The 23,299-nt window shown below is 60.1% G+C and overlaps 1 protein-coding gene across 1 annotated transcript in view; it reads right to left on the reverse strand.

Annotated features, from left to right (window-relative positions):
* VSTM2L (V-set and transmembrane domain containing 2 like) overlaps window positions 1-21,826 on the reverse strand; it is a 30,992-nt gene extending 9,166 nt beyond the window's left edge. The window contains exon 1 of the mRNA XM_056121218.1: window positions 21,574-21,826. Coding sequence (XP_055977193.1) covers window positions 21,574-21,694 — 121 coding nt within the window. The 5' untranslated portion in view covers window positions 21,695-21,826. The remainder of the gene's footprint in view (window positions 1-21,573) is intronic.
* Between the last annotated feature and the right edge of the window lie 1,473 nt (window positions 21,827-23,299).

Below are 23,299 nucleotides of genomic sequence, written 5' to 3' on the forward strand. Positions count from 1 at the left end.
TGCGAGTCTCAGGCCCAAACTTCAGAGCTGTTCTTTCACCCCCTCCCTAGTCAGGCCCTGGGGGGTTCCACCTGCAGAACATTCCAGAACACTCCAGAATCTGCCATTCCCCGCCCTCCCTCGCCCCCAGCCCTGTTCCCTTGGTCCCCCTCATCCCTCTGTGCTCCCTCCCGGCTTCCGACTGTCCCTTTTTAGCGCAGCTGCAAGAAAAGTTCATGGAGTCCTGCCCCTTCTTCCCCGGAGATCCTGAAACCCTAATGGCCCCCACATCCCCACGAGAAGGAACCAGCAAGGGGGCGGTAGCTGCCAAGACCTCTGGGTCAGCTCCTGTCCGTCCCTCTCTCCCTTCATCCTGGCCTGGGTAGGCTCCTTGCACGTGTCCACCTGTTTCCTGCATGGCTTCCACCTCCCCCTGCCCATGTCTAAACACCACCTCCTCCAGGAAGCTGCCCTGACCACCTCCTGCAAACCAGCTGTGAGCAATGAAAAAAGGAAAGAGTCAATAAACGGATCCTACAGAATCATCTCACTCCTCCAAACCCAGAGCTAGACTTGCCAGCGAGGTCACTGGACCTTCTGAGCACTGCTTGAGAGCCCCCCACAAAAGAAAAAAAATGCACCCCACTCCAGGATGGCCCCTTCGCCATAGAGGTGTATGGTTTGTTTCACTTCCTGGGTCCTCTGCTCTCTGGGGAAACCTGGGATCTCCAGAGTGTTTTATTTCTTCTCTTTTCTTTTCTTTTTCTTTTCTTTTTTTTCCATTTTTGGGCCACGTTTGGCGATGCTCGGGGATTACTCCTGATTTTGTGCTCAGGAATTACTTCTGGCGGTGCTCAGGGGACCAAATGTGGTGCTGGGGATCGAACCTGGATCAGCTGTGTGCAAGGCAGACGCCCTCCCTGCTGTGCTATCACTCGGTCCGAGTGTTTCCTTTCCTCTCCCTTTTGATAACATTTCTTCCCAAAAGTTTAAAACAAGAAATTAATTATCTATTGTATTTACCCTAAGATATCAAAAAGTGTAATTCCAACGTGTACTAAGAATTCTGTTTGTGGGGCTGGAGCGATAGTACAGCGGGTAGGGTGTTTGCCCTGCACGTGGCCAATCTGGGTTCGATTCCCAGCATCCCATATGGTCCCCCGAGCACCGCCAGGAGTAATTCCTGAGCGCACAAGCCAGGAGTAACCCCTGAGCATTGCTGGGTGTGACCCAAAAAGCAAAGAGAGAGAGAGAGAGAGAGAGAGAGAGAGAATTCTGTTTGTTATGTTTTAGTCACCCCTGTGAGAACTGAACTACTTCTGGTTCAGTGCTCAGGGGACCATGTGGTGTGTCGGACCTTGGCCTCTTGCATGCAAACCCTGTGATCAGTCCTTTGACATCTCCCCGGCCCTATACTCATAATTTGGGGGGGCTCACTCCTGGAGGTGCTCAGGGACCATACAGGGTGCCAGGGATCAAACCTGGGTCAGCCACAGGCAAGAGAAGTGCTTGTCCACTAAGCTATGTTGCTGGGCATAACGCCACCCCATACGAACAACTATTAAGGAGGTACTTTAGACTCCAGCTTCTGAAGCTCTGGATCTCAACCCTATATGAAGTCCCACTGAATACAGAGGTCAGGAAGAATCTGACAACAGTAAAAGGTCTGGGAGTGTCTTTTATTTTGGAGGGGAGGCACATCTGACTGTGCTTAGGACTTCCTCTTGGCTCTCTGCTCAGGAGACCCTAAGTGAGGCCAACCAGGTCAGTCGTTGTGCAACCAGGCCAGTGCCGTGAACCCAGCACTCTCTCTCGTTCTCTCTCTGGCCTGTGTAAAAGGTTTCCAAATTCACAGTGACCAAACATTAATTTGTGTGTGCAAGGCAAACGTCAAAATTAATTCAAAATTAATTCAAAATCAACCTCAGCATGATGCCCAAATGTTTCTGGCACTGGGTTTGAAGCGATAGTGCAGCGGGGAGGGCCTTTGCCTTGCATGTGACTGGCCCAAGTTCGATCCCTCACAGCCTATATGGTCCCTGAGCACCACCAGGAGTGATTCCCTTTTTTTTTTTTTTTTTTTTTGCTTCTAGGGTCACATCTGGTGATGCACAGAGGTTAATCCTAGCTTGGCACTCAGGAATTACTCCTGGCATTATTTGGGCTGGAGCGATAGCATAGCGGGTAGGACGTTTGCCTTGCACACAGCTGACCCGAGTTTGATTCTTCCGTCCCTCTCAGAGATCCCGGCAAGCTACCAAGAGCATCTCGCCCGCACGGCCAAGCCTGGCAAGCTACCCGTGACATATTCGATATGTCAAAAACAGTAACAAGTCTCACAATTTGTTGTGAGACATTACTGGTGCCTGCTAGAGCAAATCGATGAACAACGGGAGGGCAGTGCTACAGTACATTGTTTGGGGCACCATATGGGATGCTGGGAATCGAACCCAGGTCAGACAAGACATGCAAGACAAATGCCCTCCCCACTGTACTATAGCTCCACCCCCCAGGAGTGATTCCTGAGTACAGAGCCAGGGGGAACCCCTGAGCATCGCCGGATATGGTCCAGAAACAAAAAGCAAAACCAATGTCTCTGGCACTGCTCACCCAGGTTGCTTTCTTGGGTGAAGAGTCACAGTTAGAGCGAGCTGGAGCCCTGGGCCAGGCTGTCTGTGAAGTCTCGGGACTGTGCCAAGTGCATGATGCCATCACAACCCGTGTCAGCTGGGCTGTTTGTGATGCAGAAGACCCTGCAGGTGCTGCTCTGGGTCCCTCAGCCCTCTCCGTCTCTGAGCTGCGGGTCCCCTCGCTCAGGGGAGGTGGCTGGGGCCCAGCACAGGGCAATCACCCTTTCAGCACCACACGGCCAAGTCTGGACTTGAATCCAAGGCCTGACTCCTGTGGACATGTGCATCCAGAGAATCCCAGCTTTGGGGGCTGCCGATCTCTTTCTAACAAAGGAACAGTCTAAAAGTGGAAAAACTTTCAGGGTCTCATGGGGCGGAATGCAGGACTAAGGCCTAGGCCGGGACAGAGGAGGCATTTCACCCAGCCTGAGGCAATCAGAGGAGGCTTCTGGGAGGAGGTGATTGCTTCCTTTCTACAATTGCTCCAGAACTGGGAGGGGCGTGGGGGCATGTGAGCCCAGCCTGGCGCAAAGGAGGGACAAGGGGAGAACTGGAGCTTTGCTGCTCGTACACTTTTTCTTTTTAAGAATCCACACCATCTCTTGGTTAGTCTCTGCGCCTGGCCCACGCCCTCCCGCTGACAGGTGACAGTACTGCGATCAGGAGGGCCTGTGGCCTGCCCAGGACTCACACAGCCGCACCGGGCACTGCCACCCCTCAGCCTCCACCGGGTTTGCCTGAATCACAGGGGTAAGTCCCTCCCCTGAGCCCTCCTCCCCTACCCTGCCTCCCTCGCTCAGGCTGGCGGCAGGGCCTTGCAGACCCCCAGACTCAGAGTGGGGCGGGCTTCGGCTTTAGGCTTCACTTCGTGGGTGGGACACAATCCCCTTCAGGAACGAGGTGCCCCTCCTCGCCCCCAGCCACTCTCTTCTCTGTACCCCAGCCCCCAGCTCTCACATGAAGCGTCAGGATCCCCGCAGCCCCCATCCCTCACATGGGGAAGCTGGGTCGCAGGCCACCGGGGGCTTGCCCAAGGTCACAGAGTGATGAACCCAGTTCTAGAAGATTCTAGAGGAGCAGCCTCAAAGGGCTCGATTTTCCAAAGCGGATGCGAGCGCCCCCTGGAGGCGGGCTCTGGAAGAACTCAGGGGAGCTACAGTTCCCTGGGGTGCCACTGGGGCACTTTGTGTTTGCTTCAAGTGGCTCGAGTTCCAGGGGCGACGCTGAGTGATTTTCTTCCTGAAAAGATGAAATAAGCTGGGAGGACTCTGCCCCTCCCTGATTCCCAGGCCCCCACCGGCCCCCAGTCTCCATCTTCTCAGCCCGTTCTCTGTCTCGGTCCCCCGGACCCCACCCCCCAGGCAGCAGGAAGGACCGATGGAGTCCCCCAGCCCTGGCTGAGCGGAGCTGGGCTCTCCCGGGAAGCAACGGAAAACCATCGTCCCCAAATTAGGATTCTGCGGGAGAAGGAGCGAGGGGCTTGATTGAATGTAACATCTCCTTCCTTTCTGCCTTTAATTGGGGGAGCGATGTATTCATTAACCCCAGGCCGGTTATCGCATCGTCTGCGGAGGCGGCTCTGGGGGCCTGAGGCGAGTCCGGCTCCTGGGAGATGGCCGGGAAGACCCCGCTGCCCACCGGGTCAGGCTCACCTCTGTCCCCTCATGCCCTGCCGGGGCCACAGACAGCCTGTGTGGGAATCCCGCCTCCTCCCTGCTGGGGAGACTGGACAAGCCTCCTCACTGCTCTGAGCCTCAGTTTCTCTATTTGGAAAAGGGCAGCCAGGAGGCTGGAGGGAGACCTCCAGGGCAGCAAGTCCATGCCGGCACATGTGGGCACATACAGGCACACACGGGCACACGCGGGCACACCCAGCACCCTCCTATCCCACCTTCCAGCCTCCCCAAAAGGACTTCCTTTATTTGACAAGTGTTTAGACCCATACCTGACCACTCTGGGGAACTACTCCTGGCTCTGTGCTCCAGGATCACAGCTGGCGGGGTTCAGAGGTGAGATATGTGTTGCCGGGGATTGAACCCGGGACAGCCACATGCAAGGCAAATACCTTACCCACTGTGCTATGGCACTGGTCCCAATTCTATGTTTTTTTTTAACCTAAAAAAAATGAAAAACTAAAAAAGAAAAAATAAAAAGCCTTTCATGCGGCCAACCCAGGTATGATCCCCAGCACCCTATACGGTCCCCTGAACACCGCCAGGAGTAATTCCTGAGCACAGATCCAGGAGTATCTCCTGAGCTTTGCCAGGTGTAGCTAAAAAACAAACAAACAAAAACCTTGCATGCCTTCCTAGGCCTAAATAAAATTATGCCCTGGCCAGAGAGTTAGCACAAGGGTTTAGGCGCTTGTCGGCTGCACGGTCGACCTGATTTTGATCCCTGACACCCATAGGGTCCCCCGAATCTCCTGCCAGGAGTGAGGTCTGAGCACAGAGCCAAGAGTCAGCTCTGAGTACTGCCGCGTGTGGCACCGAAACACCAATCCCTGCGGGTCCCCCTCGCTCCTTCCTGCCACTCCATACATGCACCCATCACTCATTGCTCCTGCACACAGAGCCCCCGAACACAGGAGAGGTGGGGGGGCCCTACCCTGGAGGCCACAACACAGCCGGGCTGAATAGGGGAAGACAGTACAGGGGAAGCCACTTGCTAAGCACACAGCACTGCACGGGTCCCCCAACACCACCAGAAGTGGCTCCTGAGCACTGAGTGAGGAGTAGGCAGATCCTCAGCATTGCACGGTGTGGCCCAGTCCCCTGCCCCCAAGATTTTACAAGGAGAAAATGAGAGCGAGAGAGAGACACCATCCATCCCTCCCTGCCATGGATTGGAGAATGTTGAGTGGGAATCACACCCCCCAAGAGCAGGGTGGGGACAGACATCTGATTGGCTGGACACAGGCCACCAGGGAGGCCCTGAGTAAGGTGGGCGGGTGCGGGTGACCCCTGCCTTCTGCCCACCTGGGGCCCGGCCACCCTGCAGAGCAAGCAGGAGGCTCCCCAGGTGGCTGAGATGAGAAATACACCAAGAGGCAGGGAGCCAGGGCCGTGGCGCGAGGCAGCAAGGGGGCGCCAGGAAGGGCAAGCTGAGGGGCTGGAGCGATAGCACAGCGGGGAGGGCATTTGCCTTGCACATGGCCAACCAGGGTTCGAATCCCAGCATCCCAGATGGTCCCCTGAGCACTGCCAGGGGTAACCCCTGCATCGCTGGGTGTGACCCCAAAAGAAAAAATAAATTTAAAAAAGGGCACGTGGCACCCTGCCCCCTGTCATCCTGATGGGGACCCACAGCCTGACCACAGGGCACGTTCCTGCTCCCGCGTGCCCCCATGGGTCTGGGGGCTGGCACCCCGGTCCTTTAAGAGGTGGGGGAAGGAGGCTCCAGGGCGCTGGTGCCAGACCCCCCGCCCTGCTGTGGGCCAGGATCCTGCTTTCCCTGCCCAAAGACAGACCAGGCTGGGACTCCTGGGAAAACAGCCCTCATGGCAAGTGCCACCTGGGCTCAGAGAGGGCGTGCCAGGGGCCGAGTCCTCACAGCACCACAGAGGGACTGAGTCAGATTTCACCCCAAGGCTGACTGCAAAATTTCCCTCTGCAGCCCAGAGCTCTAAGCTCCCTCCGACTCTCCTTGCAGCTCGGAAAAGCGTGATCGAGGGGTTACTTTCAGGTCTGCCTGGGCGCCCAGGTCAGCGGGTAGAGCTCAAGAACCCACTGCGAGGAGAATTAGGGGCACAGCGCACTCACCCGAGGGCTGCCAAGCTCCCCACAGCTGTTGCAAGGGTGCACCCACCCGGAACAGCCCCATACAGAGAAGCCTGGCTCGATGGTGTGGGGGGGGGGGTCCTCTCGCAGGCGGCAGCAGCCAGAGTGTCCCCTGCTCCTAGGGGCCCTGAGGTGGGCCCAGGAAGGCACCCCGGGTTATTTTCTCCAGGGGCAGCCCAGGCAGGCCGTCTGCAGAGAGAGAAATGGGGGCAGGGGGCAGTGGAGACCGTTTCTTCAGGGTAAACACGCTTTCTTCTTCTCAGGATGTGAACGGGGAGAGGTGCTGTATCAAAGCCAGGACTGAGAGGATGCAGGGGGCAGAGAGGGCCCCTCTGGAGAGTAGCGAAGGGATCCTGGCACTGAGGTGGCAACACTGTAGCCCTGAAACCCGTGCCCACTTAGATTCTTGGATATCAGTGTGATCTCAAACATGTTTTTGTTTTGTTTTTGGACCACACCCGGCGGGGCTCCGGTAATGCTCAGGAGTAACTCCTGGCTCTGCACCCAGGAATCACTCCTGGCAGTGCTTGGAGGACCGTATGGGAGGCCGGGGATCAAACCTGGGGTAGCTGCATGCAAGGCAAACACCCTACCTGCTGTACTATCTCTCCCGCCTCTCAGCTCAAGCATTTTGACTTTTTAAATTTTTTTCCACCTCAAACATTTTTTAAAGCTTGAAGAAGTGCAATGCTCCTCATCCGTGTGCTCCCGGGGAAGAATCAGTGCTCCAGGCTCACAGGCCTGGACCAGGCCCGGTGCTGGACACCCCAAGGGACTCATAGCTCCGCCTGGCCCTCCGAAGGGGGAGCAGCCTGCAGTCCATCAAGGCCACACACACTGGCCAGGGACTGCCACATGGATGACCATGGACAGCCGTCCAGGAGTGCACTGCTCACTCGGCCACGCATACTGGGCAGAGGAAAGGGCAGGAGAGCGGGCGAGGCACCTGGAGGCCAAGTGGGGTCTGAAGGCGGGGGTTGTTCCCAAGGGGAAAAGGGGACAGACCGCTCCCCAAGCCCACACCCTGGAGGACCCCCTGGGCCACGTCTGCAGATCCCCGTTCCACTATTTACTTAATATTTATTTTCAAAGCATCTTTCCCTTTTTCACTTAAATAAATTCATCCTAAAAGGAGACTTTTATTACTGCCATAAACGAAAAATCAGCCTCACTTGCCATAAATAGAGGGTAACTGTAAAAATAAACACCATGAAAACCAACTTTGCACATAAATCCTGGCCAGGGAGGGCCGCCTGCCGAGGCCGGGGCCCCCCGTCGCCACGCTCCCCTTCACTACGGAGACCGGGGGTGGGGGTCGCGCGTCCAAGCCAGTGCAGACCCAGCAGACTCTTGGGTCCCGTGGAAGCGGGGTCGCCACGAGCCCCCACGGACACAGCGACCCTGGTTCTGGCTTCTGCAGACACACCCACCCGGCCCAGCTCCCAGCTCCCTTCCAGCTGGCCCCTCTGAGGTCTGTGCGAGTGGGGATGTGCACCCAAGGGCCCGGTTGGAATCCTGGTGACCCCCTTGCTCAGGCCCTGGCCAGTTGCCTCTTGCGTCTCTCCCTGGGTACTCTGAGCACTGTACAGGGACCCACTTCTGGGGCACTGGGCGAAGTGAACACCCACTTCCGGGGCGCTGGGCGCAGTGAACACCCACTCCCAGGCACAGAATGAGGATGAACACCCACTTCCAGGGCACTGGGCTAGGTGAATACTACTTCCGGGTCATAGGTCATGGTGGGCACCCACTTCCAGGGGAAGTGGCACCCGGGACCAAGGAAGAGCGATGGGTGGATGGGGTGGAGGTTGTGCTGTTGGGCTGGGCTGCCTGGCACCAGCGTCCCTCCCCAACCCGGGCGGGGACGTTATTTTTACGTTTACTTTTATTGACTTATTTCCTGTTGTTGGGCCACATCCGGCTGTGCTCAGGGCTTGCTCCCAGCTCTGTGCTCAGGGATGGGTGCTGGCAGGTTCAGGGGCCACATGGGGTGCCAGGGAGGGAATAAAGCGAATGTGCCAGGCAGATGCCTTCACCCCTGTGCTTCCGTTCGGGCCCAAGAACATTATTTTTGTATTAAAACAAACATAAATATATTATGGAGAAGAATACATGAATTTTGAATGGAAACAGGAGACATCAAAGAACAGTTGCTCCTGGCTGCGAGTTGTTTATTCTCCTGCACGGGTCCGAGCCCCCTGGTCCAGGCCTTTGTGTGATGCAGTCTGAGGCTTCCCCTCCTTCCTCCCCTCAGGCTCAGGCTCCTCAGATCTGCTGGCTCTGCCAGCTAAGGGGGGAAGGGGCTGTGGGGAGGAGAGAGTCCAGGTGTGCAGGAAGGCAAGTGGCAGGCACTCTGCCCTGACTTGCTGTGTGGCTTTGGACAAATTGCTTAACCTCTCTGAGCTTCTGTTCCCAGAGTGTAAACGAACTGCCGCAGGTGAAGTGCCTGATTCACACACACACAGTACAGTTACAGTTGTCCCTCAGTGCCTGCCTCTGCCGGTGCTGCCTGCTCATTGCAGAGTTTCAGCACCCACGCACAGTCCCAGGGGGAGGTGGTGGTGTCTGGCTCTAGGTCATCAGGAAGGTTGGCTGCCCCACCCAATCCGAACCCGGCAGTGCGGGGCTAGAGCGACAGCACAGCAGGTAGGGCATTTGCCTTGCACACGGCTGAACCAGGTTCGATTCCCAGCAGCCCATATGGTCCCTCAAGCACCACCAGGAGTTAACTCCTGAGCATTGCTGGGTGTGACCCAGAAAGGAAAACAAACAAACAAACAAACAAACAAAACAAAACCCAGCAGTGCTAAGGGCTGAATTCAGGTTGTCCGCACATAGGGCAAGCACCTTCACCCTGGCCGTCTCTCCAGTGCTGAGCGCGCGCGCGTGTGTGTGTGTGTGTGTGTGTGTGTGTGTGTGTGTGTGTGTGTGTGTGTGCGTGACACCGGCTGACACGGAGCCCTGGGTTCCTCGCTGCCCACGATGGACAGTAGCTCTCAGCCCTGCTGCCCAGCCTCATCGTGGACGTGCGATCGAGGGTCCCCTTGGCATTTTTCAGCTTTCAGTGAGATGCGATTCACATCAAATAAATCCCTTCGACCTGAGGAACTTGTCCTTGTTGGGCCTCCCCCTTCCTCTGGTCCCCAGACACTCTCATCACCCCCAAAGCAAGTCCAGTCTCCATGGAGCCTGGCCCCGCGCCCACCTGGCAGAGTGGCTGCGGGCCGCGCCTCTCCGGATATTTCACATAAACGGGATCATATAAACGCGGTCCCTGGGGAGTGGCGCTGCTCACTTAGCATAATGTTCCGAGGTTCATTCCCATTCCGCGTATATCAGATTTCATTCCTTTTTATGGAGGCCTTTCTTTAATAAAAAGCGCTCTCTCCCCCTGGGCCTCCCCGGCACCCCGAGGAAGAGCTGCTCTTATCCTCCTCTGCTCACAGATGAGGAAACTGAGGCACGGGGGACAGCAGTGGGATCAGTCTCAGGACGGGGGAGACATTCTGGCACCTCGGGACAGCGGGAATAGAGGACGTATCCCAGCACCCCTGTGGCCACCCGCCCCCCTCTCCCCGGGAGCGAAAGGGTCTGGACGGGAGAAAGGCAGGTGGGAGGGGGTCGGGTGGGGGGACAGGGACAGGACGGGGAGAGGACAAATGTGCAGCCGGGGCCTTGGCAGAGAACGTTTCTCTGCCTCCTCATTAGAAGATTCTGCAAAGCCGGGGTGAACGCGCTGACCCCTCGGCCAAGGAGGCTGGAGGCTGGGGGAGGGGCCAGGATCTGAGCTGCAGAGTGTGACCCTGAGCCCAGCCCAGTCCGGCCCTGATGCTCACCATGGTCAGAGTGTGTGTGTGTGTGTGTGTGTGCGCGCGCGCGCGCGCGTGCACACAATCATGTGTGCACATATGAGTGTATGGGGGGGGGGGAGTGGATAGGTAGCCAAGGCATGTTTGCAGACCAGAACTAGGAGGAAGCGAAGAAGGGGAGAGAGACCAACCGGAGGGGAGAAACTGAGGCAGGCCCCCTGGAGGGTCTGCAGCAGAGCTCCTGCAGGGGCCCAGCCAGGCAGAGACACCCATGCATGTGTGTGTGTGACACCCACTCGGTCCCCCCTCGCCTGCCTGCTTGTTTGGGGAATGCTGGGGGGCTTCAGGAGGAGGTGGGGCTTCCCCCTTTCCCCCCAACACCCCCCTCCCGTGGCCCAGCCTGTCCTCAAATCCAGGGATTGTCCGGGAACCAGGAGAGCCCTGGCTGCAGGGGCTCTGAGCAGGGGTCAGCAGGGCTGGGGTGGGCAGCAGCTCTCCAGCGCCTCACTGGACTTTAGGGGCCACTGCAGCGGGTTTTGAGGGGCAGGGGAGACCAGCCCCCCTGGGCTGTCCAGGGGCTGTGGGCACCTCCCTCCCTCCCTGGCTGCCTGCGGGAGGCCATTAGGTGGCTTTGTTTTGACGCTCTTTCCCGGCTGGGCTCTCAGGCCGCCAGGCCTCCATTAGGGACCCTTTTCCACCCGTGACAGGCGGCAAACAGCTCCCCTGCGAGCTGGCCGTAATTGCTGCTGCCTCCGAGGCCGGAAACGATTTTTTTAAAACCTCACAAAGCAAAACAGACACCCAGTCGTCTGCCCTGGCCTTCCTGCTTGCAATCAGACACCCACTGTGGGCTGGGAGGAAAGGGGGTCTGTCAAGATCCCCCAGCCCCAGGGAGACCTAACCGTTGGCCCAGTGGGTGGGAACCACCCTGGCTGGGAAGACCTTGGGCTTCCCCCTCCCCCGGGCCTGACGCACCTCTGGAGGTCTCAGTTTCCATGTCTGAGGAGGGGGCGTGTTGACAGGGTTGGGGCTGGGGGAGCAGGAATCGAGACCTGACGGCAGAGGTCACAGGGGTGAGGTCCCGGGGAAGGGAGTGCCGGCCTAGAGAGGAAGACGCTGACACGAATGCTCAGACACACGCCTATACACACGTGCACACATGTGCACATGCAGACATGCTCACCTTCACCTTCATGCACACCTCAGACATGCTCACGTGTGTACTCACAAACAGGCTCAAACCCATGCTCACACACCCACACATCCACATCAGGCTCACGTGCGCGCACACACACACAAACCTCACACATAAACGTGGTCGCACAAGAATGCTAGTGCATGCAGGCACGCGCTCACCAACGCACATACACATGTTCACATGCAAACACTCCTGCACATGCACAAACACAACATACACATCGATGTTTGCACTGCACACACAACAACACACAGTGCTCACAGTATGGATGCTCACAAAACGCACAGAGACATGTTCTCACCCACGGGTACAAACGGTGCTCAATGCTCAACAGTGCGTGCGTGTTTGCAAACATCCTTACACGCGCACACACACACACACACACACACACACACACACACACGCTCTCACACAAGCACAGGTTTCTGTCTGCATCTCAGGAGCCCACAGATGTAGCCCAGCGTCAGGAGCCCTCTCCTCCAGCCCGCCTCTAGCTTCCGGCCCTGCCTGAGAGCCCACCCCACCCCACCTCGCCCACCTGACTGCTCACTTGGCCAGACTCGCAGGAGGCCAGCACAGCTGAGCCTCCCCCCAGACCCTTCAGGGCACCCATGGCTTCCCCTCAGACCCTTCCAGCCACACCCATGACTCCCCCACCCCAGACCCTTCCAGGTCACCTGTGCCTCCCCCTGCAGACTCTCCCACAGCACCCCTCAGACCTTCCAGGGTTACCTGCCTGAGCACCAAGCCCCAGCCCCGTAGCCTGCTGGCAGAGCTCCAGCTGCAGCCTGGTTCCCGACATGCACGCGCGACTCGTTTGGACATGCGGCCCCTGCCAGCCCCCAGCAGTCAGACAATGCCCCGGGCTGGCCTCTGGAGTCTCCTCTGAGCCCAGGAGCTGGACTCAGGCCCTGAGCCCACCTCCTCCAGGAAGCCCTCCCTGACTGTGCCAGGACACAGCGGCCATTCTCAGTGGGGACTTCCAGATACTTCCCTTGGGATGATTCTAGGCTCTGCCAACACCCCCTGTGAGCAGGACACTGCCAGAGGAATCTCTGCTTTGTTCTGGGGACTCCCTCCAGCCTCGAGAGGGCAGTGTGGAGGGCTCCAGGCCACACCAGTACAGGGCACAGGGTTGGAGGCCCATCCTCGCCCTTTCGGGCCTTAGTTTCCTCCCCAGTGTCACGAAGGCTGCCTCCTCCGACCTCAGGTGGGCTTGGGGGACCTCCACACGCCCTCTGAAACATGGCGAGACAATGTAATCTTTTTCTGAGGAAACTGTCCATTTGAGGGGCTGCTCGGTGAGGACTACTCCCAGCTCAGTGCTCAGGGCTCACTCCTGGCAGTGCTCCAGGAGCCCTGTGGAGCCAGGGATCAAACCTAGGCCTCCCGCATGCAGAGCTGCCCCCAGCCCCCACGCCATGTGCTAGTGATGAGACTAGCAGGAAGCCGGACCTCCACCAACTTAGGCCTGTCTAGGCGAGCTCCAGTCTCCCTCACACGTCACCATTCACCACGGAGGCCATGCTCATCACAGCTGCACTGCGTGAGTGCCGGCTTCATGTGGTGTCGCTACAGTGGACAGACTGTGCGCACGTGTCATCCTGAGATGGCATCCCGAGAGGGGAAAGTCTGTGTGTGCACGTGTGTGCATCTATACACGTGTGTGCATCTGTACATGTGTGTGCATATGTGCACAGTGAGCATCTGCACAGGTGAGTGTGCGCATGTGTGACCGTGTGCACACGTGAGCACGTGTGTGTACATGTATGCACATGTGTGTATATGTGAGCATGTATGTTTGCACGTGATGTGCAAACGTGTGCAAATGTGTTACTGTTAGCCTGTGCACATGTGTGCATGTATGCGTGTGTACGCACAGGTCAGCATTTGTGCACCTGCATGTGTAAGTTTGTGCATGTGTGTGCACGTGTGTGAGCATGCGTGCATCTGTGCACATGTGTGAGTGTGCGGTGTGCACGTGGGCGTTTGCGTGCATCTATGCACATGTGAGTGTGCATGTGTGTGAGCCTGTGTGTGCACGCGTGTGCCTGTGGTACAGGTGTACACCCACAGATAGGGGGAACCCGGGGAGTGGATTTGGTGGGCACGGAGGAAGGGACAAAGGAACACGGAGAGGGAGGCTGAGAGGCGGCAGGAAGCAGCAGAATGAGACAGCGCGCGCCCGACCCGGGGAGGAAGATGCAGCGCGCGGCAGAGCCCTTGCCACAGATGGGCACTGCCAGGCCCCCTAATTGATAGCTCTGAGCCAGGCCCCCTCCCGGCGCCAGCTCCAACCTTCCAGATGCTCCCGGAGCCTCTCAGCCCTGCCTCCCTGGGGCACCAGCTGGCAGGGGCGGGCAGGCTGCCACGGAAGTAGAGGCGAGAGGGCAGAGGGCACCCGGCTGTGTCCCCCCGGGCCCAAGGCCCGAGTGGGCTCACTCAAGAGCACTGGGCGCTGACCCCGAGCCCTGGGCGGGGACTCCCGCCTGCCCCCAGGTCCCCGCAGGCCACTGACAGGCTGCTCTCAGACCCAGCCCTTTGCCTCGTTTTGATAAGGGCCCTGAGAAGACCAAGGCCGGGGCACAGCTTGGGGGAGGAAACCAGCCTGGGCCCCACAGTGTGGCAGGCGGGGCAGGCGGGGGGCTGCACCCCCAGCGCTGGGCTACTGAGGGGCCCCAAGGGCCAGAGCACAGGCTCTGCCTGCAGGAGTCCAGGGTCAGTCCCCAGCACTGTCCAGTGCCTGGTCCCCCGGAGCACTGAGCCCGGAGTAACCGACACGGCTGGATATGTCACTAAAGCAAAACAAAGCTACGAGAACAATAGCCCCCAGAACCCCGCAGATGGGCTCACGCCTACCCTTACCACCAGCCCCTACCCCCGCCCCCATCCCAGGGGCACAGGCAGTCCCTGCCCAGGAGCGGGGGGGGGGGGGGCTGCAGAAATCGCTGGACAGACACGGCTGGATTTATGGCTCACAGACCCCCGAGGACCACTCAGCATACCACCCCTATGGTGAGGCCCCCTGCCAGGGCTATGGTTAAGGGCAGGCTCAGGAGGCTGCGGATGGAGGACTGACCGCAACCTAAAGCGGAGGACACTTGTTTAGATGGGGAAATCGAGGCACAGAGGTGCAAGGAATCTGCCGAGGTAGCGAGAGAGGGTCCGACTGCATGGCCACAAATGCAGCCGTGAGACATTTACCGCACCCCACTCATACGTCAGGAGTAGGGCACCACATTTGATGGGGTTAAAGTAATCTCTTATACAAGGGCTTAATGCCCCCTGGGTGAATCTTCACACACTCTCCTCTAAGGAAGTTTTTTTTTTTTTCTTTTTGGGTCTCACCTGGTGATGCACAGGGTTTACTCCTGGCTCTGCACTCAGGAATTACTCCTGGCGGTCCTGGGGAGACCATATGGGATGCTGGGAATCGAACCCAGGTCGGCTGCATGCAAGGCAAATGCCCAACCCACTGTGCTATCTCTCCAGCCCCTAAGAAAAGTTGTTTGGATCATTTTCAGCAGTTTATTCATAACAAACAATACAAAATAAATTATTTCGGTTCTTCTTTGGGGCAGGGGTTAGGGTTCAGGACGGAAACATCCAAAATATGGTGGTGTAATGGTGGTGGGATTGGCGTTCGAATATTAAATGTAATCAAATATTGTGTACTTTATTAAAAAAAAAAAAGGAAATCCTGAGTCCGAGACCAGGACTGCAGTACAGCGGGTTGGACGCTTGTCTTGCATGCCACAAGCCCGAGCTTCGATCCCTAGCACCCCATACAGTTTCCCAAGCCTACCAGGAGTGACCCCTAAGTGCAGGGTCAGGAGTCAGCCCTGAGCACCCCCAGATGTGGCCCCCCGCCCCCTGTAACAAAAGTGGAAAAAGAAACCTTAGGACCACCTTCACCTCCTGACCTCAAAGCTACAGTGATGGGTCAAAGAAGCACTGACTGCGCCCCCCCAACCCCCCCACAGGTCAGCCCCCAGGCCGGCCCTGTCTCAGATGGTGCGGGCCCCAAGGAGTCACTGACCTGCAACATGATACGTCTTTGTGGGCCAGGCCTTGTGTTGTGGCCTCTCTGTCCACGCCCTGATCTCTACCCCTTTGGGAAGGAAGGCTGGCGTCCCCTCTGTAAATCCTCCAACCCTGACCGCTCCGGTCCCACTTGCATGCCGCTCGTGACAGGAGGCTCACCTCCTCTCCGCCCCGGAGTGCGGGCCCGCCCCAGCCGGAGCGTCAGCCCCACTTCTCAGCCCTTATCGCCAGGTGCGCGTCTATAATTTTATAGGTTTACTTGTCTGAGCAAGAGCCTTATCTGTCTTCTCCACTGATCGGTCCCCGGTGGCTGAAAGCCTGTGCCTGGCAGGTGTCGAGTGATAGGAGGGGAAGGATATCCGCCCATCCCTCCCGGCCCCCGTGAGCGCAGGTGGAGGGGGGCTGGGTGTGGTCATTCCCGCCCTGACCCATGCTGTGGCCCGGCCCGCGGTCAGGCCTCACTGCGCTTCTCCAAACGCTCCCCCCTCTCTCTAATAGCCCCGTTACTCTCATCCTAAGCAATCATATGTGTGAAATCACAGTTTTGATGGGCTGGTTATATTTTTCTAATCCACATTAAAATAAATGCAGAACCATTAAAATGGAAGAGGTTTGTGTGGATCTGGCCTCAAATCGCCTCCCGGGGTAAGGCCCGGTCTGACAGAGGGCTGGCTTGAGACCCCCGCAGGCTGCCTGGGCCCGCATCTCGAGTCTCTTCCCGACAGCATGGGGGCCACCCAGGCCTCCCTCGAAGCCCCCTTTCCTGCCGAGACTCACACCCCATCACCTTCAGGGCTGAGGCGCCTCCGTGGTGCGGGCCTGCCCCCTGTGAGGTGACATCAGTGTTACCCACTCAGAATGTCACTGCATGCTCAGTGCGGACCAGGAAAAGGGGCGGGGGGGGGGGGGCTCCAATCTGGCGACTTCCCTGCTGAAAACACGGCTTCCTCTGACACAAAAATGATGTCCGGGTCTGAGACATTCTGTGGGCGCTGGGATGTCAGGCCTCTGACGCAGGGCTCGAGGCAGGATACTGGGGGTTCGGACCTGTCCCTGGTGCCCGAGGCCCCCATCCTGACAAGGGGGGGAGCATGAGAATGACCGGATGTGAACCCTGCCCTGAGTCCAGCTGACTATAAAAACTGTCTTGGGGAGGAGAAATGGTCGCCACACACCCTGTCCACTCCGGCCCAAGCCCGGAAGTCCATGGTCAGGGCCATGGCTTGGGAATGGCGCTGCAGTGGGCACCCATGCCGGTGACGCTCTCTCCCTGTCCACCTGATTCTCTCCCTCAAGGGAAGGGGGTCTGGTCACTCCCACCGCTCCTCACGGTTTCCATGTGGCGCTCACCCAGCCTGCCCTGGTAGCAACCCCCCGCGCCTCTCCCAGAGGAGCTCAAACCCGCTCCAACGCTCGGCAGGGGCATGACCTGAGGGGGGCTCCTTTCCTCTGAGCTCACTGGGCCCAGGGAGGCCTCCACGGGAGATGAAGCTGCTCACGGTGCTGGCGAGACACGCAGTTAGCAGCGGCCTTGAGCACCCCCTGTCTGACAGACCCGGGAAAGGTAGTACCCTGCGCTGACAAGGCAGCACCACGAGGTGCCCTGGTCTCGTACCCCCACCCCGCCTCACTCTGGGGATGCCACACAACAGCTGCTGCTTCGGGAAGAACCTGCTCCAGGCTCCGCCCCCTCGGCCAGCTCGCTCACTCCCTCGCCCCCCAGACTCTCATCAATGCCCCCAGGCTGCAATATGGACCGGGCAGAGTCCCCTGAAGCCCCCTTCCCCCGCCTCAAGACTGCAGAGCCCCTGGCGGACAGACAAGGTGTCAAAGCCAATTGGCGTGAAGGACTCGGGGAAGCCACTGGTGAGGGCGCGTTCCCCACAGAGGCCCGGGAACCCTCAGCCCAGGGCGGCCCATGTCCCGCATGTGTGCCCGCATAATTGATGGGATAATCACCGGCGCCCGAGACAACGGCCGGCCAGCCGGAGGGCGCATTTTTTACATCATAACCTTCGGAAGACAGCCCTCAATTTCCTCCCTCTCCCCGCCACCAAACTAGCCGGTATATTGATGGGGAGATCCCGACAGTTCGGCGCTTAAGAAAGCCAGCCGTTTTTCAGGGCACGGGGCCGGGTGCCAACTGCCCGCCCCCCTCCCCACCCCAGCACCCCGCTGCTCCCTGCTGGCAACGGAGAGAAGCCCGGGACAGCGAATCACTCAGTGGACAAAGCGCCAGGCCAAGCCAGGATCTTTGTCTGCAGCGGGGCACATTAATAATGGAAGGTGCTGGCCTTGGGGGGGAGTGTGCTCCGAGTATGCTCTGAGTGTGTGTGTGTGTGTGTGTGTGTGTGTGTGTGTGTATGCGCGCGCACATGCGTGTGGCAGGGCGGGGGTCCTCCGAGGATGGATGTTTGTTGTGGGATAAGGTTCCCAGGGTCCACTTTCCTGCCCCCCTCCATTCTTCTCCCACCTTTGCAAAGCCAAGCCCACCCAGCAGGCCCCAGCCGTGCCGCCACGATGCCGCCACATCCCATCAGGCACGAGCGGATACTCCCGGCTGTGGCTGGCAAACTCCAGCTGACTCCACCTGAGAAGCTTCTGGGGGAGCTTATTAAAATTTTGGCCGAGGGGGCGTCTCAGAAGACCTTGGGATCTGCATGTTAAGGAACTCTGTGGGTGATTCCAAAGCTGGAGGAATCTGCAAAGTTCCCCCCCACCCCACCAAGACCCTGCCTTCTGGACCACACCTTGGAAGAGCACAGGAGAAGGAGTCCAGGGCCACTGTCCCCCCTCCCCCCACCTGGAGTGTGGCCTCAGAAAGTTCCCATCCTCCTTCCCGACTGTTTCCCCTTGATGGCATCCCAGGGTGAACAGTCCACGGGGAGCTGGAAGGCAGGGTGTGCGGATGGGGCTGTGACCAGCCCCGCCCACTTCAGGGCTGGCCCAGCGTGGGGGACCCAGCCCATCTTCCTTCTCGAAACAGCTCTCTGCCTCTCGAAACAGGCTCAGTGACCTTGGGCGAGTCACCGGTCCACGGTGAACCTCAGTTTCCTCTTCCCTGCAATGCCAGCCCTGCCTGGGTCATGAAGGCCAGCCTTAGTGAACCAGCGTCTGGCAGTGCCCGACTCACACTCTGGGGTGCATCAGCATCAGCTACCTCCCCTCCCGCGGTGGCCCCCCTCCCCCAGGCAACGGGTGAACCCTTCAAGGCAGGGGGGAAAATCAGATGAGCTGCCAGGTATGAAACGCCTACCAGGTGTGGGCACAGATCACACCCCCCACCTCCACTGCAGCCTCCCCGTTCCTGAGCCCCTCTCCCCAAGGAGACAGTCCCTCCCTCTCACTTTCTATCGTGCCTTTAACAAGCCCCCTGCAAAGTGCGATGCGCAAGGGACGGAGGGAGCGGGCAGCTGGGCGGGAGGGAGGCAGCCGTCCTTGCAGCCGACCATCTGACGGAGCTCGGCCTGCAAGGAGCCCCCGAGGCGGGTGGCGGGCGGCGGGCGGGCGGGCGGAAGGCGGCAGCCTGGTGGCTGGGCTGGCGGGACCAGAGCCAGCAAGGGGCTGGGGTCAGCGGGCGCCTGCCCCCCCCCCCCCCCGGGAACCACCCCCCTACCCGGGACACACAGACTTCCCTCTCCCGGCCACCACATTTCCTGAATCAGCTGAGACCACGCGGATCCTAGAAATAATGAAACGATCAGACTCCAATCTGCTAAACAGCAATTTCTGGGCTTTTTCAGCACACACAGCTTTTATCAAATTGGTATTCTCCTCCTGAACACAAATGGCTTATTAGACATGACCCACTTCTTCGCCATGTCTCACTATCATTAATAACAGTTTCTTTTGGTGATTAAGTGAGTGGCTCCCAACCCCTCCCAAGGCAGGGGCTGAGATGGGAGCCGGGGTGGGGGGGGTGGGGACACTGACCAGTGGAGGGCCAGCCTCGGGACTCCTCAGAGTGGTGACTTGGAGCCTGGCCATGCGGGAGGAGGCAGTCTGAGCCCCAAGGGGCGGCTCACTTGCCCGGAGCTCGGCAGGAGAGGGGAGAGGAGAGGAGCTGGATTTTCCAGCAGAAAAGACCTTTCCAGCAGCCCCCCTCGAGTCTCCGCTGGACCTCTCGGGGTTCAGGGGGTACATCAGCGAGGGTGGAGCTGAGTGACTGCCTGAGCACGCCTGGTGCGGGGAAGCAGGCAGACTGCCACGCCAAGGGCACAGCCTGCCTGCCTCGGGGAGCCCCGGGGCGAGAGAGGGGAGCACCCAGATCTCTGAAGTCTGGGGGTCTGGGAAGGGGAGAAACACACACCTCAGAGCCCCGGGCCTGGCATCTCGGCCCGAGAACTGGGTGCTGAGGGAGAAGGCGCCCAGTGTAAGTTTCCACCATGCCAAGGAAGGGAGCTGAGTGCAGGAGGGAACGCAAGGAGGAATTCCCAGCCTCCCGGAACCGCGGGAAGTCACCGGGCAGCAGAGTCCTGGGAACACGCGTTGCCTTTGCCCCCCAGACCCAGGGCCCAACCCAGCTGGGCCCCTCGCTCACCGAGCCCGGGTATCTGCGTCCACACTGAAGCTAGAATCCCTTCCCTGTGTTCCCACTCTCCACCAGGCTGGAGAGCCACGAGGGATGGGAAGGGTGCATGAAGAGTGCCCCGGCCACCAGACGTGGGAACGGGGGAGACAGAAGTCAGGGTTCCTTCCCTGGAAGCAAATACCCGAGGCAGGCTCTGGAAGACCCCTGCCCCCTGAAGCAATCCCGCTCCTGCGTCACTCCCCAGCAGCAAAGCAACAACCCCCTCCCGGTCCTCACCCTTTCCCATCAGAATAAATCACCCCATTCTCTGCTCTTTGTGCAAACCTGCACCCAGCCCTACGCACAGAGTACCCAGCCCTTGGCGCTGCCACTTCCCACCATGCAGCCAGGGTCCCTGCGGGGATGGTGGCTGGGGTGGTATTTCCATCTGTGCCCTGGTCCTTGGGGTACATGCCGGGCTCATAGGGGCAGAGGCAGCCCCCCACACGGCCGCCAGCATCCGACGACCTCACTCAGGCCAACTTGGACTTCTCTGGGGCAGGAAGGAGCTTTGGACAGTGGCATCCGAGCGGGGCACACCGGCTTGCTCCCAAGCGGCAGTGGAGTTGAGATTTCCCACATTTTGGTCCTGGGGGAGGGTGGGCAAGCAAGAGTGGGGATGGGGAGGGCTTCCTGTGCACTCCCAAAGTAGACAAACGAGGCTGCAGGCATCTCCTCCCTTTCCCACCCCTGCCTCGGGTTGGAGCTGGAATCCCAACTATTCCCGCTTCTCCAGGGGCCCCTCCGGAGTCTGGTTCCACCCAACTGCCGCCTCAGGCTACCTGTTCTCCAGGGGCAAGGGCTGCCCGGGGCCCCCAGGGCCTCTGCCAGGGCTGCCAGGAGCAAATGTGGAGCTGGAAGGGGCAGGTGACGGAAACCCACCCGTCGGGAAGGGTCCGGGAAGGCAGCCGGGCAGAGAGGCCCGGCGAGCAGGAGTGTGTTCACAAGTGTGTGCGTTCGCTAGTGTGTCTGCAGCGGGAGGGCAAGAGTTGTGCAGAGTCTGTGCGCCTGGGTGCCAGCTGGCGGGGTGCGAGCCACGGGCCGTGGCACGCGCGCGTGTGTGTTTGTGTGTGCGCGCGCCCGTTGTATGTGCGTGTGCGTGCGCGTGTGCATGTGTGCATGTGCGTGTGTGTGTGCGTGTGTGTGCGTGTGTGTGGCGGGCACAAGTCTCTGTTTACAGAGAGGAGCGGATGGAGGTGTCTGGGGCTGTGCGCGCGAGGGTGCCGGCGGCTGCTGCGAATACAGGGTCGCCGGGGTGTGTGCTGGGCGCGGGCGCGCGGCTGGACAAGGCGCGGGGCGCGGGGGGCAGATTCGGGGGAGCCGGGGGGACCCCCGTGCCCCGGCGGCGGCGGCGCCCTGCTCGGCTGCTCGGTAGGGGTGGCCCGGGAGTGCGGGGAGCAGCCCGGGAGCCGGCAGAGGGCGTCGCGGGGGGCTCCCCGGCGCGGCCAGGGCGGGTTCGCCTCCCCGGGACGCGGCAAGTTGGAGCGGCGCGGCGGCGGCCGGGCGGGGGTCGCGGCGGCGGGGTCCGCGGCGGCGGGGTGCGGGGCGGCGGCCCCCAACTCACCGTGTCCGGAGCCGTGGCCGTCCCAGGGCGCGTGGCCGGCGGGTCGCGTGGCGCCGCCGAGTTGCAGGAAAAGTGGCAGGTAGTGCAGGGCGCCGAGCGCCGCGGCCAGCGGGGCCCCCATGCTGCGCGCCGGGCGCCTGGCCGCGCCGGAGCGAGCGCACGCCCCGCCGGCCGCCTCCGACTGCGGGACTCTTCCCCCGCGCGGAAGGCCACGCCGCGCCGCCCGCCGGCGGAGGGATCCGCCGCTTGATTTATCATCAAAGTTTTGCCCAGGCCGGATTTTTAAAGCGGTACCCGCGCCCCGGGCACGCCGGGGGAGCCCGCGCCCGCCAGGGGGACGGCCCGGCTCTGCGGCGCGCGGGGCGCACGGGGCGCGGGGCGCGGCGGGCCGGCGGCTCCCCGGGGTGCGCGTGCAGGTGTGCGGCCGAGCCCTGGGCCCCTTCCCGGGCTCCCGGGCTGTGGGGGGTGTTGGGGGGATCGGGGGGGGTGCGGGGAGGAGACGATGGGCGGGAAACTCTGAGCACGACGCTGCTGCCCACACGGCCGTTGGCCACAACCCTCTCGGGGGCTCAGTTTTGCTGTCTGTGCAATGGGAGTGGAGAAGGGGATGGCTTCTCCCCGCCGCTTCTGGACCCAGAGGCCCTTTCTGGGACCCCGTCGGTGGGATGCGGGGGGCAGGGGGAGGATGGTGAAGCCACCCCCATTTCCAGGAGCCCAACAGGCTCCTCCGCTCTGTCCTCCCGCGAGTCCAGCCCTAAAGGGGCTGTTGCTGGAACTGACCTTTAGCAGCCCCCTCATTCTCCCACCCCCCCAATCGCGGACCCGTTTGCAAGTCCCCTGAAATCAAAGGCCTGACTTCTCCTGGACCCCAGTGCAAGGGTGGCACGCGTCGGGAAGATCCACCCCGGGTCCCATTCCCACCTCTGTGTCACACGGCCCTGCTGTTTCAGCACCACCCGGCGAGGACAACGCCAGCCGCGTCCTCCCTGGGCCGAAGGACGCTAAGATGCTGCATGGGGGACAGACCCTCCAGGTCCCCCACCCCACCTTCCCGGGAGTCAGCCCGCTGGTGCCCACTGCCCCCTCCACATCACAAGTCCAGCACCGTGCAAAGCACCCCACATTTTGCTAATGGGTTTAGGACTTGAGGGACAGTCTGTATCATGCCTCCCTGCCCCCCCCCCCATCTTCACTCTATCCTCACTTCCCTGTACCACAATGACAGCGGTCAGCCCAGCCCAGCCCTGCCGAGAGGTCCTGTAGTCCCTAAGCAGCAGCATCCAGTGAATTTGGGACTAAAGACAACCCCCCGCCCCCAAGTGTGGCTCGTGGCTCGCTCTCGAGTTTGGTATGAGGCGCAGCTACCTCGGACAGATCCCTCCCTGCTGCCTTCTGCAGCCTGGAAGGTTCCTGTGGGCCTGCTTCAATGCCCCCACCCCACCGCAAGGCTGCTTCCTATCCCTCCCTTTCCACACAGAGGGGTCACTGAGGCACCCCCCCGGGGCAGGGGTCTTGAACTGGACAAAGCCATTTCTCATTCATCAACTCACTCGCTCGGTTTTCCCTCCCGCCCCCCCCCCCCCCACACACACCACAAAAGAGAAAATGGGAGAAGCTTCCAGATGGGGAGCAGCGCCAAGAATGAAACCCACAACTCTCTCTATCGCACCCTGACGCCTCTGCAGGACAGCGGGGCGGGGGGGACTGGGGCTCCGACCCAAGGCTC

Source organism: Sorex fumeus, unplaced genomic scaffold (assembly GCF_029834395.1).
Source record: "Sorex fumeus unplaced genomic scaffold, SorFum_2.1 ptg000044l, whole genome shotgun sequence".
NCBI classification, from domain to species: Eukaryota; Metazoa; Chordata; class Mammalia; order Eulipotyphla; family Soricidae; genus Sorex; species Sorex fumeus.